Consider the following 17,160-nt stretch of genomic DNA (forward strand, 5'->3'; position numbering starts at 1 on the left):
CACCAAACACTGTTGCTTGCAGTCAGTACTCCTCATGGCCAGGCCTCAGCAGCAGCAGCAGCCAATGCAAGGGCAGCTAGGCTCGTTCCACCCACCAAGTCCCCCAAAAAACGCGATTGACAGCAAAAATCACCCAATAATAAGCAACCCATAAACTGAAAAAAAAAAAGTGAATCTCTAGAAAAAAAAGCCCAAACTTGCGTCAGAGTTGACCGGGCTTGCGCGACACACCTGCACACTGCAGGCGACACACGTGTCCCGACACACAGTTTGGAAAGCTCTGCACTAGGCATTTAAAATTCTTTTCTGACCCATGATTATGCTACTGGTGTAAAACGTTATGCAGAATAGCATTCACATCTACGCCTAAGTATGAGATCTACTTAATGATACAAACATAATTCACGGTGATTTGTGGTACTTTAGCCTTCTTATTATTACGATTTTATACACGGCTACTACCTGTCCATAAATTTTGAGAGAGAGTGGTTGTGTTGCTTATATTTAAATTGCTAACATCTCAAAATAATTTATTTTTTTTTACCTTTGTTGATCTTTGTATTTTTCTAATCAGTTGGTCCTGGTCTCTTTTTCCCTTGTCGCTCATTTCCCAATTCCTTTTCAGTGTCTTTCTTCTACTACTGTCTTCTTCCCTTACACACACACACGCTTTCTCTCACAGACTCCCCCTCACACACTCACGCTCTCACTCTCATATGCTCTCCCCCCCACACACACAAGCTCACATTCTCTGCAGACAGACATACAAGCTCTCACTTTCTCACCCCTCCCCAGGCTTATATTCTTATGCACACACAGACGCACATCCAGGCACCCATTCTCACACACACACATAAACCCAGACTCCCATTCTCACCCACAAACCCATGCTCCCAGTCTCACCCACATATACACATATTCAAGCTCTCATTCTCACCCATACATGATGTTATTGGCGGTAACCTCTGACTATTAACTCAATGAATACCAGCTCCAGAGAAGTTATAAAAGTAAAAGGTTTATTGATGGGGGAAAAGCGTGGTTTCCCCGGGGTAGAAGTGAAGACAAAGCAAATGGTGTATAATTCAGAATCTGCCCAAAGATCTGACGTGCGTGCTCATCGTTATAAGGGTTTCGGTCCGCCGATACCAGATATCTGCATAATCACCACCCCTTACCTTAATAGGCAATCAATAAATTTTAGCATGTGTGCGTGTGCTCTTACTATGGGCAGGAGCCTCTTGTTATCAGTAGCAGAGAATAAGACCAAGTTAGTTTCGTTTTCTCAGGAATGATGTCATCTGTGATGGCTAATTCTCTGGTAAGTTTAGTTATCATAGTGCTTCATAGTGCTAGTGACACGTGTGCAGGATATATGCAATTCACTATTATTACAATACACACATTCAAGCACCCATTCTTACCCACATGTTCAAGCTCCCATTCTCACCCACACATACACACATTCAAGCTCCCATTCACCCACATATTCAAGCTTCCATTCTCACCCACACACACACCCAGACTCCTTTCTCATCCACACATACACATTCAAGCAAGTGCACAGCTTCCGCTTCCTCCCCCCAAAGCAGGAAGATCAGCTGGCCTCTCCTGCTGCCACCGGCCTCCTGCTATCTTCGGGGTTGGGCCGTATGGCCCGTCGATCTTCCTGCTTGGGGGGGGGGGGGGGAGGGAGAGGAAGCGGAAGTTGTGCGTTGCGCTTCCACCCCCCCCCAAACAGGAAGTTCGGCGGGCCATATGGCCTGAAGATAGCAGGAGGCCGGTGGCAGCAGGAGAGGCCAGCTGATCTTCCTGCTTTGGGGAGAGGAAGCCGAAGCTGTGCGTGGCGCTTCCGCTCCCCCCCCCCCCGAAACAGGAAGATCGGTTGGCCATACGGCCGCAGCAGCGCTTCCCCATGTGTGCAGAGATGGTGCGTGAGGCGTGGGTTCTCTTGTTCGCTGTCGCGGGGATGGGATCCCACGACAGCCTTGCAGTTCCGGTGCCAGTTGGGTGGGCCTGGGTCTAAGTTGGGTGGGCAGCTGCCCACCCAGGCCCACCCGTGGCTATGCCACTGGATCTGGGTGGGGGGGGGCAATTTAAGAGCTTTCAGGACCTCCAAACTGAATTTCACATTGCAGAACACACACATTTTTTTTTCACAATTGCAAAGGCCATTATGCGACATCCGGATAGAGGTAGGTCACTGCGTTCTTGCTCTGGTCTGGAATCTTCACTAATTTCACCCAGATCTCTGAAACATTTGATCTCCAGAATGTACATGTACTTGTTTGATGGTATTTTTGACTGAGACACATATCCCATGATCATAGAGAAGTGGAATGAGGACTTATTGAATTTGGATGAGGATGATTGGAAAGATATATGGGGCTCGACCCTTAAATTGTCCCACTGTAATAAGATCTGAAAATTGTTTCATTTGTTACATAGAACACAGATACCCCTTGTTTTTCTCTGCAGCTAGCCCCCCTATGTTGTGGAGATTCAGCTTCTCATTTTCATATGTGGTGGGCCTGTCTCATTGTTAACAACTTTTGGCAACAGATAGGTCTTTGATTCAAGAAATACTGGATCAACCACTTCAACCTACAGCCTCGTTGTGTTTGTTGGGTAGATGGGATGATCTTGTCTTGACTAAATTTATGAAGCTTCTTGTTATCCAGCTAATGCATGCTGCCTGTTTTATCATCGCTTACTATTGGAAGTTGACCCCCTCAATTGAACACTGGAAGTCTGTGGTGGCAGATATTGCTATAATAGAAAATTCTCCTTAAGAAACAAGGAGCCTACAACAACGTATGGAAGATGTATTGGTAATGAAGACAGTGTGTAGACTGATAAAACCTCTACCACTCTAGTTGAGCTGATTATATCTGTATAGTTTAAGACCTTTGTTTTATCGTAGTTGCCTCTGATATGGTATTGTTCAGAACTTTCTCTGTTTATTTTTATTTGTGGGAACGATATTAATGCTTATTCTATGCATGGATGTTTTGTACTGTTACATCCTAAAATTTAAAAAAAATTAAAATCTAAAAAAAAACAAAAAAGCTTTTCAAGATTTACTTAATGTAGTAACTGAATACTGCAGTTTAATAAATCCTGCAGAGTTTTACAAGCAGTCCCGGCCAAGGCAACATGCAACCACAGCCCCTTACATTAAAGCTAGCACCTTAAAGGGGCCACACAGCCATTTAAAATGTCCCCCTCCCCTTCCTCACCCACAGCTTGGAATGCAATACTTCTGCTACAGAAAAGGTACCTAATGAGTTGGGTGATTTGAAAAATAAATTTAAGATATTGCATGACAAGGCAAATAACTACCAGTTTACACAAGAGAAAAGCGTTTACTTACAGCCAGTTCTGTTAAGGATTTTGCTCAAAGAAAAAACTGTACGAGACCCCAAAGTAAATCTAGCCTAATAGTTTAAATTAAAAAAAAAAAAAAAAGGATTAGATGTGCATTATTATGCAATCAAGAAACACACAAAAGTAAGTCCACAAGCAGGACAGCAGAATAGGGCACAGAATACCAATGTCTGTGGGAGTCCCTTAGACAAGGATATAGGAATTTATTTCATGGAATACATCCAAGCCTCAGTAAAAGGTCTGACAAGGCAAATGCCGCATGAGCACTAAATGGTACATAGGAGGCACATGCTCAGAGAAGATTATTTTTCTGTCAGGGGATTCTTGATTGTTTGCTGCTCCATTTCACAGTAGTGTTGGGGTGGTGATGGAAAAAAATACATAGGAGTATAGTACAGAATATTATTCTTCAGAAACAGAAGAGCATAAAGGGGGGGGACGGGACTACAGCATGAGCAAAAGGCCTACTTACTTTTCTTTTCCTTCTTCTTGAATTTTCCTTTTTTCTTCCCATGTTCTCGCTCGTCATCAGACACTATATCTAGAGGCTCATGCAGGATGTCATGGGGAGGGGAAGGCTCGCCAGTCCGATATAACCCAGGGAATTTTGTTGGGCTGATCTCTTCTGAGCTCGGGGTGCGAGCAAGAGCCCCACTGTGTTCCACCCTGCGGTGCTCGCTGGGGCTGCTGCTGGTAGGAGGCAAGAAGCACTCCGTCATCCTGACTCCCCACAAAAGCCAGATTGCCTTCGGTTACCTGTCCATTACACCTGCAGGAGAAAGAACAAGCGCTTACAGACTGCAAGGAACAAGACAGTCACCTCTACGGGCAAGGCATGTTTTCCCACTTAACAACGGAGAAAATGACCTAAAACAGACACCAATGAAACACCTTTTCCAAGGATTTGTAAAAGGAGTTTTACTCTAAAAAGTACAGAAAGTCCAGCAGTGAATCAGATCTCATTACACCTACACTAGGGATAAGCACCTTCCCAGGTGCCACCTCCTCATCCTTCCTGAAAACATAAGCCTTCTCATATAAACAGCATGTGGAACTTGGCAGAGGAGGAAAACAGAACAACAAGATACACAGCTTTATCCATTCAATGCCAAGCAAGCTCTGAAGAAGCTAATCCAACAAGCCATGCCACTTCAACAAAATGTTAAATAAACTCTGCTCTAGTGAGCAATCGATCTCTTATAGAAATTAGGAGGAAGAAAGTATGTTGTCAAATTACAACCCATCAGATGTGTTGTCCCGGTGCTTATTTCGCACTGATGCTCCTAAAGCCTTGTGCTCCTGATCAAATTTTATAGCTTGCCTTGGGGCCTCTGATTCTTCTGTCAGTGTTTAGCGGCTGCTTTCCTAACACGCCCACAGGCGGGCCCGATACAATATTTAAAATTAGGGCTTGCGCTGTCAAAGAGGCACTTGGGGGTGACTGCACGCCCCTAGCATCTCCTTGACTGCGTGCGCCTGAGAGAGGTCCGCTGTCAGCAGCTGTCTGCCGGTTAAGAAAACGGACGCGGAATTTATCAGCATTGTTTTACTAACCGGTGCACATCTATTGGTTAGGAAAATGGACGCTGATAAATTCTGACCTGCCCTAAGCTCCCTGACTGAGCTTAGGGCAGGTCAGACGGAGTGAATAAATCAATATTAAAAGTGTTGGGCATTTAATATTATTGTATTTACTTCTTCACTTATTGCCGATTGGTCCGTTCACTGTCACATGTCAGTGAAAGGGCCAATCACCTTTCAGAAGGCTGTCCTGAAAGGGAATTGGTCCTTTCACTGACAAATGTCAGTGAAAAGGACCAATGGGCAATAAGTGAAGGAGTAAATAAATTAATATTAAGTGCCCGACACGTTAATATTGATTTATTCACTCCTTACGGGTGCCGGCATTCAGGTTTGGAAAATGGGCGCTGGATTTATCAGTGCCCGTTTTCCTAACCTGTGGATGGATGTGCACCGGTTAGAAAAACGGATGCCGAATTTATTGGTGTTGGTTTTCCTAAACCGCACACAGCCAGGGATTCAGGAAACAGATGTTTCGCCGGCACTTTTTTTTTTTTTTAATTATTTTTTTAAAGATTTGTTCCTCCTACTTAATATCACAATGATATTAAGTAGGAGGCTGTACAGAAAACCAGTTTTTTCTGCTTTTCTGTACTATTTTTAAGAGTGCTCAGCAATTAACACTTGCTCTGGGTGGGCATTAATTTCTGAGCGCAAAAATGTGTGTCTTTAGACGCATTTTTTTTTTTTTTTTGCATTTGGAGTGAATAGCTAATAGCCTCATTCACATGCATTTGCATGTGATAAGCACTATTAGTTTCACTCCACACTGGATGCGCTTTGTGGAGGCATAATGGGATTAGGTAGCGCCTATACAACCTGCGTCCAACTGAGCGCACTGTATTGCATCAGCCCCAGTATTAGAGCAATCACTCTGATTGTGACTATTGCTAACCAAGGCAGCGTTTCAATGAGACATGAACATTGTGTTAAGTCGGTGCAGAAGACTAAGTTGAGCATGTAATGACAGTTTTACAGTGCAGTTTTAAAGCCATTTTTATACAGATCATCCTAATTTGCCAAGCTCAAAGATATTTTTTTTAAGAGTAGAATAAAAAAATGTTACACTGACTGCCTCAAGGCAGCACTTTTTGGGCTTGATTGCAGCTGATTGTAATTGCACAAGGAAAAGAAAAAGCAAGGTGTTCACTATCAGGGTAACCATCTCAGCTACTGATAATGGTGCCTCTTATTTCTAGATGTGCAGTTAAATGTTGTTGGAAAACAATTGTTTATATTAAATTGCTCTGCATCATGTGTAATAGCAAACCCTATTTCCCCCAGTTCTCTTTTCCTTCCCGTGGATATCCTGGTTTATAATGAGTTTTGAAATTCTCTGTTTTATATATATTCTTCAGTAGTCCTTTTACACTATGCTTTGCTTAGCAGTTCCTGCACCTCCTTTTCATGGTGTTTGCAAGTCTGGAAAAAATGCCTAAGTTGCATGTGTGGGATGGCTGGCATTATATCTTTGCTGAGTCATTTTCACAGGCCTTGCAAAAGTACTTTGTCAAAAAAGTCTTCACACCAATGTATATTTTACACATTATACTGTCTAAAAATACAAAATTAAAATGCATTAGTTTATTTCACTGAGCTACACAACATACCTCACACTTTCATCATGAAAGAACAATTATAAAAAATATTCCACAATTAACTAAGAAAAAACAAAAGTTGATTGCATAAGTCTTCATACCCCCTGACAATGCCTGGAAGGCACTTTTTCAGCAATAACAGTCGAGTCTCATTTAGGATAGGCTTCTACCAACTTTGCACAGCAAGATGATGCAGTTCTTTGCCCGTTCTTCTGGGCAGAACAGCTCAAGCCGTTTCAAGTTGGCTAGGGATTGTCCGTGGACCTCAGGCTTCATTGTCTTACTACAGATTTTCTATTGAGCTCATGTCTGGCTCACTCATGGACATTCACTTTCTTCTTTCTGAGTCATTCCACTGTTTTTGCTTTGTGCTTAGGATCACTGTCGTGCTGAAAGGTGACTCTTTTCTCCAGTCCTAAGTCTCTGGCAGACTGGTACAGGTTTCCCTCCAGAATCTACCTGTACTTTGCACCACCCTTCCTATCCCAACTGCTGCAAATCATCCCCACAACATAATCCACCACCACGCTTTACTGCGGGGATGGCTTTAGCAGGGCGATGTGTTTGTTTTACACCAAACATATCTCTTAGCACCGAGACACAAAAGCTCCAGTTTGGTCTCATCAGACCACCAAACCTTCTCCCACGAGTGCAGAGTCCTCTGTTTATCTGCAAATGCTATCATAGGGCTATACTTCAGTAATGGCTTTCCTCCTACCACGATCCAATACAGGTTATGTTTTTTGGCGTAATCTTGAAATTACCGAACAGTCAACATTTTCCCCATTCTCAGCCAGAGATCTTTGTGATTCTTTTAATGTAATCCTAGGGCTCACGGTGCCCTCCCGCAGCAGTTTCCTAAACCCACAGTTACAGACTTTGGAGGGACAGCCTGATCATGGCAATGTCTTGGCAGTAGCAAAATGTTTCCACTTAACAACGATGGATTTAACAGTGCCCCATGTGTTATTCAGAAAGTGACATTTTCTTATTGCCTTCTCCCGATCTGTACCTCTTGCATAATGTTATCCTGGCATTCTTTCAGCAGCGCTTTGTTCATCCTGTTTTGGCCTTTGCTTCAAATTCACTTCATACAAAAGAAACAGCTTGATTCTTCATCCAGGAGTATTCGAACCAGCTCAATTACTGATATGGATTTTAACTGGAGCTCATTTGGGTTTGCTATAATAAAGGATGTGAAGACTTATGCAATCAAGACCTTTTTTTTTTTTATTCTTAAAATTCAAGTCAAAATAAGAAAACAAACAGAGGAACAGGGAAGAGCCAGCCCCAAGACTTAGGATATGGCTCTCCAATGAAGCCAGCAATTACTGGCTTCATTGACTGACACCACTAGGAGAGAGGAAAATGTCCCTTTAGTCCTCAAGACTGGCAAGGGTTCTCTGTGACATCCAGATATCTAACGTGAGGTGCGCGTGGTTGAACAATGAAGAGGGAGGGGGAATGAGGGAAAAGTGAAATTAATGATTATTGCACCGTTTTTATTTAAACCAAAGCTAAACTCCAGTTGTAATAATCACCAGGCATCTATTAAACATTTCACTGTGGAATCATTTTTACTCTTAAGCTGCTCCACTGCAAGTGTCTTACGACCCTGAAAGTCAAACAGCTTCTCAAATTTTCTCATGGGTGGTCAACACAATGGTCTAGCACACGTGCTGCAGGCAGAAGACCAGGGGTTGCTTTCCAAACCAGCCTCTTCAGACTAGCTAGGGGACATGGCAGAGGCTCACAGTCCCAGGGAATTAGGGTATTCCAGTCACTCCATCACAGCAAATCCTACCGGCTGGCTCAGCACTGCATGTGGATCAGGTTCTGAAAGGAATAGCGGTCTGTGGCCCTCAGCAACAGGACTGTCATTGTGAAGGCTAGGCTGGATGGGAGGGTGAATAAAATGAATAAAACCCCAAGTAACTGTGAATGAAAGGTCATGGCATATTAGCTCAGCTGGAGCAGGTCCTGAAAAAGATGGAAGCCCAAAAGAAGCAGAAGGAAATTTTTGGATCAAAAAAAAATAAATTAAATTACCTGAGATGCAATAGGATGCGATCAGGGTAGATGCTAAAGCTTCAATGTTAACTGCAGGGGAGCTATGTAAAGAATTAAAAAAAAATGGCAACTTACCATTAAATTCTTAACTGATATAGGAAAGCACAGAGCACACATTGGACCCAAAAGACAGAATGAATTGCCATAAGCTTCAAATTTATGAGGTTCCCAACTCGGTGATTATTCCTACTTCTTATGAGTGCTTTCCATAGGCCCCAGCATGTGCATGTCTATTTTTATATTCCGTTTTTCAGCACTTCAAAGTGGATTACATTCAGGTACTGTAGGTATTTCCCTATCCCCAGGGGGCTTACAATCTAATTTTGTATCTGAGGCAATGGAGGGTAAAGTGGCTTGCCCAAGGTCACAAGGAGCGACAGTGAGACTTGAACCTTGGTTTCCCTGGATCGTAGCCCGCTGCTCTAAGCACTAGGCTACTCCTCCACTGTCTTCTTACAAGGGCAGTCTCATTTAGTAACCACATCTAGTTGACTTAAGTAAATAAATACCAAAAAGATCTTAGATCAAGTGTACTACAGGGTTTCTTCAATTTTGCACTTCTGAGAAAAATGCCTAGTACATCTGTCACCCTCTTTCTCAGTACCCAAAACACTAGTGTATCCTTTTTTAGGTTGGGTTATCTGGCACATTGGCAGCCACTAGTCATAACACAATACAGAGCATCTACCACACTCCCCAGCTGGCCCAAATCTGCATTGAACTACACTAGTTAAGGCTCAAAATAGGGGAAAGGAATTTTTTGGGCTTGCAAAGCACGCTGCCGCCTTCCCTCACCAGCTCTTTCACAGGGTAAACATCAAGCTTTACACACAGCAGGAGAAAATATCAGGGCATGAAGTTTTTCCAATAGGAATGGAAAGAGAACATAGAGATTACTACATTTCTCTATTTGAATAAAGTGGCTGGTTCTATGGCATTTGTTACCATAGAATGCTACACATTGCTGTGCTGGCTGCTCAAAACGATATCAACTCCTTGCGCTATTATTGTATTGAGGAAAAATTGCTAAATTCTTCCTTCCAGTAACAAAAGGCACTATTCACAGAGTCCCAGTTATGTGTAAGTTGCTGACCATAGCTTAGAAAACTCCTCCACGAGACTATAAAAAGAATACATCATTTACAGAATAACAGGAACAAGCATATTTGTACTGGTATTTCCCTCATCAATCCTGAAAACCTGGAGCTAAAGACAATACAGCTCTGATATTACACAGGCAAGACTTTCTCTCTCAAACCTCCCACATGTTATCAAGCTTGGGTGGCCTGAGCAGAGGAGCATGTACTAGGATATGCTAGAATAACTGGCTCATAAGAATATAAGAAATGCCATTCTGGGTAAGACCAAAGGTCCGTTAAGCCCAGCATCCTATCTCCAATAGTGGCCAATCCAGCTCACAAGTACCCAGCAGGATCCCAAAGAATAAAATCAATTCTCTTGCTTATAACCAGGGATAAGCAGTGGCGTTCCCAAATCTGCACGGGTAAGTTCTACTGTGGACTGGTAAATGGTTAAAGGATAGCTGACAGAGTAGGACTGAATGATCATTTATTTCAATGGAGAAAAGTAGGTAGAGGAGTGCCCCAGGGATCTGTATTGGGATCAGTGCTAAGAGATTTATAAATAAGCTGGAAAAATGTGGGATGAGTGGGGGTGATCAAATTCACAAATGACACAAAGTTATTCAAATATGGGAGACCACAAGCAGACTGTGAGGAATTGCAAGAGGACGGTGGGAGGATTAGATTCAGACGACAACAAACGCTGGGCCCTGGCTTATGGTCCAGGGTACTGATACGCAGAGAAAAAAAAAAAAGAAAATGCTTCTATGGCCAAGTCCAAAAACAAAGTAAGTTCAAACAGCAGCACTGTCAGAATTATCAAGAAGGCTGCTCACCCTGTAAAAATATTGCTAGTGGTAATTTTGTTATGGGTTTGATAGTTGCTTGGTTTTGATTGTTATTACTACCCTTAACATAAGGCATGGGGGTAACTGTAACGAAGCAGCAGTTACTACCAAACTTGCTGGGCAGACTGGATGGACCATTTGATCTTTTTTTTGCCATCATTACTATGAGCTTATGAGACTAGGGGATTGGGCATCTAAATAGCAGATGAAATTTAACGTGGACAAGTACAAAGTGATGCACATAGAGAAGAATAATCCAAACTAATATACAATGATGGGCTCCATGTTACGCATCACCAACCAGGAAAAGGATTTTGGAATCATTGTGGGCAACAGTGATCAAAAAAAGCAAAAAAAAAATGTTAGGTATTATTAGGAAAACAATCGAAAATGAGAGGATATCATAATGCCTCTGTATCAATCCATGGTGCAACTACACTTTGAGTGTTATGTGTCCCATCTTAAAAAAAAAAAAAAAAAAGGTATAGCAGAAATAGGTACAGAGAAGGAAGACCAAAATGATAAAAGGGATGGAATTGCTTCCCAGGTTAGGGCTCTTCAGCATGGAGAAGCAGCATCTAAGAGGACAGATGATAGAGGTCTACAAAATCACAAGTGGGGTGGAATGGGTAAATAGGAAAGGGCTGTTTATCCTTTCCAACAGTACTAGGACTAGGGGTCATGTCAGGAAGCTAATACTTAGCACATTAAAAAAAAAAATCAGAGAAAGAATGATTTCACTCAATGCACAATTAAATTGTGAAATATGTTGCTGAAAGATGTGGTGAAAGCAATTAGCATAGCTGGGTTCAGAAAGGTTTGGTCAAGTTCCTGAAGGGAAACCTCTATAAACCATTATTTGCCTCCTATACCATGACCTCTCAATTTCCTGATGTTCTCTCATTAAAGACTTTGTCAAAGCCCTTTGACAATCCAGATATTGCATAACAACTAACTTACTCTTATCAACGTCTTTTATCCCTTGAAAAAAATATAAGACATGTGAGAAGACTCCCTTTTGCTAAATCCAGGTTGGCTCTTCCCCATTAGTCCATGACTATGTAGATGATCAGTAATTACTGTTGTTCAGAATAGCTTCTACTATTTTGCCTGGCAGTAAAGCAGAGTTGCTTACCTGTAGCAGGTGTTCTCCTAGGACAGCAAGATGTTAGTCCTTACACATGGGGGGTGACATCATCATGCCCAGCATGCAACTATCCACGCGAGGTGCCCCGTCAGTTTCGTAAAAGAATTACAAAAACATAAAATAACAAACACAGAAGAAACCCGACTCCATGAGGTGGCGGGCAGAGTTCATAAGGACTAACATCCTGCTGTCCTAGGAGAACACCTGTTACAGGTAAGCAACTCTGCTTTTTCCCAGGAGAAACACGATGTTAGTCCTCACACATGGGTGAATCCCTAGCTACAGACTGACCCCGAAGACAAAACAACCAACAGACACCTAACCATGTGCCAACGGGCACAACAGTGGTGCTGTTGGTAACTGAGGGAGACAGCCTGAACCCGTAGGTAGGAAGAGTTGGGTTCTAAAGCTGAAAGATTCCAGAGGACTGGCTGAAGCTGCTATCATGTTGGCTCTCTGTCCAAACAGCAGCGAAAGCATGGAGGGAACTCCATGTCACAGCCTTGCAGATCTCAGTCACAGGGACTGCCCCTCAGGTGGACCACCAAAGCTGCCGTGGCTCTGACAGAATGTGCCTTGCCATGATCTCCGAGCTGCAGTCCCGCTTGCGCACAGCAGGAGGAAATGCAATCCGCGATCCAGTTAGGCAGGGTTTGCTTGGCAACCGTAACGCCCAATCTGTTCTTATCAAATGAGATGAAGAGCTGCGTGGACTGCCTATGGCCTGCTGTCTGCTCCAGGTAGAAGGCCAAGGCTCTCTTGCCATCTAAGCTGTGCAGTGCCCGTTTGCCATGGTGCAAATGAAGCCTGAGAAAAAAGGTGGGCAGGACGACTGACTGGTTCAGATGGAAATCAGTCACCCTCTTAGGCAGGAATTTAAGGTGTGTATGGAGAACCACCCTATCATGAAAGAACTTTGTGTACGGGGGATACATCATCAATGCCTGAAGTTCACTAATCCTGCATGCCAAAGTGACTGCAACCAGAAACATGACCTTCCAGGTCAGATACTTCAGGTCACAGGTGCGCAGTGGCTCGAAAGGATCCTTCATGTTTTGAGCCAATACCATATTAAGGTCCCAGGACACAGCAGGAGGATGCAGAGAAGGCTTTAATTGAAGCAGACCTCGCATAAAGCACCCCACTATGGGCTGCACAGAGATGGGTTAAACATCCACCCCCTAATGATAGGCAGCAATGGCACTCAGGTGTAACCTGACAGAGTTGTTTTTTTTAAACCAGCATCCGAGGTGTGCAGATAGTCAAGCAGTTTCAGTGTACAGCAGGAGAATGGATCTAACCCGCAACTCTCACACCACATGGCAAACCTCCTCCACTTCAGGCCATAAGACTTCCTAGTGGAAGGCTTCCTGGAGGCTACCAGGACCCAAGACACATCATCCGACAGGGCAAGGGAGGTCCGGGGGGGGCTTGCCGCCACTGGGACCACAGGGTCCACTGAGACCTGCGCCTATGCAAGTGAGCCAAAGGTGCGACAAGGACAGTGGCCACCATGTGACCCAGAAGGCGGAGCATGAGGCAGGCAGAGACCTGTCGATTGCGGCGAACCAGACCTGCAAGGGACACCAGTGCGAGCACCTGATCACGGGGCAAATAGGCTCTGGCCTGAGCCATGTCCAGCTGGGTGCTGATGAAGCTGAACTGCAGCAACAGGGTCAGATGGGATTTCGGGTATTTGATGACAAAGCTGAGGGACTCCACCATCCAAATGGTCAAGTGCAGAGACCAAAGAGCCCCCTCCTGAGAGCTGCTCTTGATCAGCCAGTCGTCCAAGTAAGGGGGGGGGGGGTGAACACCTGCACCCTAGACGGCGAAGGTGCGCTCCCACCACTGCTAGGCACTTGGTGAAGACATGGGGAGCTGGGGCAAGGCCGAACAAAGCCAGTCCCCTCCCTGCAGGAGGAGAATCAAGGTGCCCAGAGAGACCATTTTGAACTTTTCTTTTTTTTTTTAGAAACCGGTTCAAAGCTCTCAGGTCCAGAATAGGGCAAAGTCCACCTCTTCTCTTTGGAATCAGGAAATAGCAAGAATAGAACCCTCTCCCTTGCTGCCACAACGGGACAGGCTCGACTGCTCAGCCGTTATGGTCGCGACACACCAGTTGAGAAGCGCCGCTCTAGATGATGAAAACTTGAGATCTTGCCATGCCTTAATTTACAATAGTACTGATAATGTGATGCTGCAAGAGATACAACTGTGTATATTTCACAGAATGATAGTTTTTCCTCTACATGCCAATCAAATAGGGCTGGCCTCCACAAGTCACTGTTTGAAATGCTACACAACTGAATCCAGACTGCTTCATTCCTTGTGGGAGTCTCCTCTGATAGTGCAGTTTTGTCAATCAATTATACAAGAACTTGTTATCGTAACTAAAAAGTCAATACCAATGTCTTATGTAATTTGCATACTGGGTTTTGTGGATGAGAGTATTAGTCAAGAAACTGCATACGTTTTTGGTAAAATCTTGTATAAATACTAAAAGATCCATTTTGCTTAAATCGCTACACAAAGACCCTCCTTCAGGTCTAGAAGTGTGGATATCTTACATGTGGGAAATGCTTCTTATGGAGTTTAGAACGGCCACAATGAAAATTCCAAAGATGAGAGAAATATTTTGGGGAGTCTGGCTCATATACAAGATCTCTTCCTGCAGAGTTACAGCACCATTTTGACTCTTGATCTGGACCACTTCACCTGCCATTTGAGGAATAATGTATGTTGTTCTTTTTATGCCTCTCGATAGACACGATGCGTATATTTATCCTGAAGAAGGGATGTTTGTTGATGAATGTCTTGGGAAATAAATGGGGAAAGTTTTGTGCCTAGGTGTTTCTCTATTTTTCAGTGCTAACTTGTTTCAATAAAAATTATTACAAAATAGTAACAAAGATTTGGTTACTACTGATCTTCAACAAACCAAAAAATGTATCTTTGTTGCCATTTCTCCCCACTTCCCCTAGCTCCCCAACCACACAGAATGTGATGGACAACCACCAGTAACAAGAACACTGGAAATGCTGCTATTATTTCACTCCTATATAGCAAACAAATCTAAAGGAGCACACTGGCCAACCGATAATGCAGAAGCCACTCAGATTCAAGATTCTCACTCCCTGTATTACATCAAAATTGAGCCTTAATACTAAGGAAACAAGAGCCTGGCAGCTCAGCAGAAGGCTCTAATCCTCCACAAGTCACTGGGAGGTGCGCCCATTACAGAGGATATTATTTTGTACAACTTATTATGGTTTGTTACATTAGGAAAAATATACACATTTTGGGTTTTTATAACATAAGTTAATGACTATTTATTTAAAATCTTTTCTATACCGTCGTTAAGCTAGTTGCGTCACAACGGTTCACAATAAGGCACATAATTTCAAACTTAAATGTGTTGAGTTATATTAAACAAGTGCCAAATACTGTAACAGTTTCATATTAAATATTATTTAGTGGTTGTGATAAGTCATGTCTACTTTAAGTATATCAGCTATAAGATAAATTAACACTTAAGTCTGGTCCTCTGTTGTTGCAATCTAATAGAAGTAAAGGACAATAAAATATACACACACACACCATTCGAGTAAGCTGATGTGTGTGTGTGTGGGAGTTCTTCAGACTGCATCATACAATTCCCTGGATTCTACTAAATGTCACAGTGCCAATCAGTAAGCAATTAATAGGTTCCAGGATATAAAACAAGAGAGACCAATTCTGGTCCACAAGAGCTTGGTTTTCAGAATGTCCATAATGAATATACATGAGCTAGATTTGCATACAATGGAGGCAGTATGTGCAAGTCTATCTCATGCATATTCATTATGAATATCCTGAAAACCAGGCCTGTTTGTGGTTCCTGAGGACCAGAATTGGCCACCCTGATAAAAAGTAAGACAGTAAGCAAAATTTTAATTTTGACAAAAGGCCTTCAATCACACAAATTTGCATTGCACAGTTTTAAAATAGTCTTCAAAAAAAAGAGGTGCTAACATACACTAGGCAGGTGGACAAAACTCATAAACACAAATATGGGATTAAAACCCAAGGAAAACACAAACTGCAGCATGTGTTAGAAGAAATTTTGATCTCTTACAAATCACTTCCAAGTGCAACTTACAACCCAATGACTTTCAAAGCACAACTGGTAACTGTTCTACGTTTTTGTTCCAAACCTGCTAATTCTGGTAGAGACTCTGATATACTAGACTCTCATACACTGCACATAGCCAGGGCTTCAGTATTATTTAGAAAATAGTGACTGAAATAATGTAATTTCCAGCAAAACATACCGTTACCTTCTGGAGATATTGATCAAAGAAAGAGGGAGAATTTAATCTAAAAATAGAGGTGGCAGGGGAAGACAAGAAAATATGTCATGGGGAAGAAGACTACAGAAAATCAAAAAGATTTAGGGCCCACGAAAAGAGCGACTCTCTCCCGACAGAGATAAGTGCTGCTAAAGAGAAACCAAGAGACAAAAAAAGGTGACAGACAGGCAGAGGCACAAACATAGTAAGAAAAAGAGAGAAAGGGGTATAGAAAAAGAGAGAAAGAAGGAGGCAGTAAGGAAGGGATCGGGTGGCTGTCTGTGGCTCTTAGTCCGAGTTTATAGTCAGAGAGGCAGATCTGGCCAGGATGATGGTTCCCTACAATGTCCGGGTACAGACTCCCGAGAAATGAAAGGGGCTCGCTCGTTCCCTCTGCCAGACAGGAAGTCAGGAGTTTGGCTCTCTAGTGCCAACCAACCTGGCATCCCGGAAATGAGCCGCTGCGAACCATCTTACCCATCAGGGCCGCTTCCCCAGTGCACACAGACACCGCCGCCACAGCTGTTTCTTCTCCTCTTCCGCTGTTCCCAGGGAGGAGTCAGGAGGAGGGAAACCACTTCCCACTGCAGTTGTGCGCCAGGGAGAGGAGAGCGCCAGGCAGCAGGGCGCGCCTCCACGAGGGGAGGAGGAGGAGGAGGAGAACGTAGGGGTACGCATGCGCATCAAACGAGCAGGGCCGGTAGACCTCATTTGAGAGTCAAAGAGGAGGAGGTGGGGAGGCGTGCGCCGCTCTTTCCTTCCCCTTTCGTATGTCTTGTCCCCTGGAAAGTGTAATGCGGGACAGGGAACGATGACACCGAGGAAGTGATGCCGCGGAGCGGCAAGGTGCTGCTGTTACCACTTCCAGGAGCGCTCGCGCCGCACCGAAGTGGGACAAGGTCCACTGCACATGCGCGGTGCGCTGGCGTTCTGCTGTGAAGCCGACAGGGGTCGCCTGAGAGCAGGGGGAGGGAAAGAGATGGCCGGAGCGCCCCAAAGAAGAGGTCACGTGGGAAAAAGTTAGTTTCATTTGGAAGTCAGGGCAGTGCTTACAAAGAAAATTGAAAAGTCCTGCCTGCACGTAATTTGCGCGTCCTTGTTTACGAATTTAAAATA

At 43.7% G+C, this 17,160-nt stretch overlaps 1 protein-coding gene across 3 annotated transcripts in view; it reads right to left on the bottom strand.

Moving 5' to 3' along the window:
• Positions 1-16,887, bottom strand: part of RALBP1 (ralA binding protein 1) — a 107,806-nt gene extending 90,919 nt beyond the window's left edge. Inside the window, exons 1-2 of one of the 3 annotated variants that reach the window (XM_029590995.1) lie at positions 16,484-16,887; positions 3,860-4,156 (exon numbers count right to left, since the gene is read on the bottom strand). In XM_029590995.1, coding sequence (XP_029446855.1) covers positions 3,860-4,106 — 247 coding nt within the window. In that variant the 5' untranslated portion in view covers positions 4,107-4,156; positions 16,484-16,887. Of the gene's footprint in view, positions 1-3,859; positions 4,157-8,615; positions 8,634-16,483 lie in introns of those variants that run through there. The other 2 variants (XM_029590994.1, XM_029590996.1) reach the window with 2 other exon arrangements.
• Between the last annotated feature and the right edge of the window lie 273 nt (positions 16,888-17,160).

This window comes from Rhinatrema bivittatum, chromosome 2 (assembly GCF_901001135.1).
Source record: "Rhinatrema bivittatum chromosome 2, aRhiBiv1.1, whole genome shotgun sequence".
In the NCBI taxonomy this organism is placed as follows: domain Eukaryota; kingdom Metazoa; phylum Chordata; class Amphibia; order Gymnophiona; family Rhinatrematidae; genus Rhinatrema; species Rhinatrema bivittatum.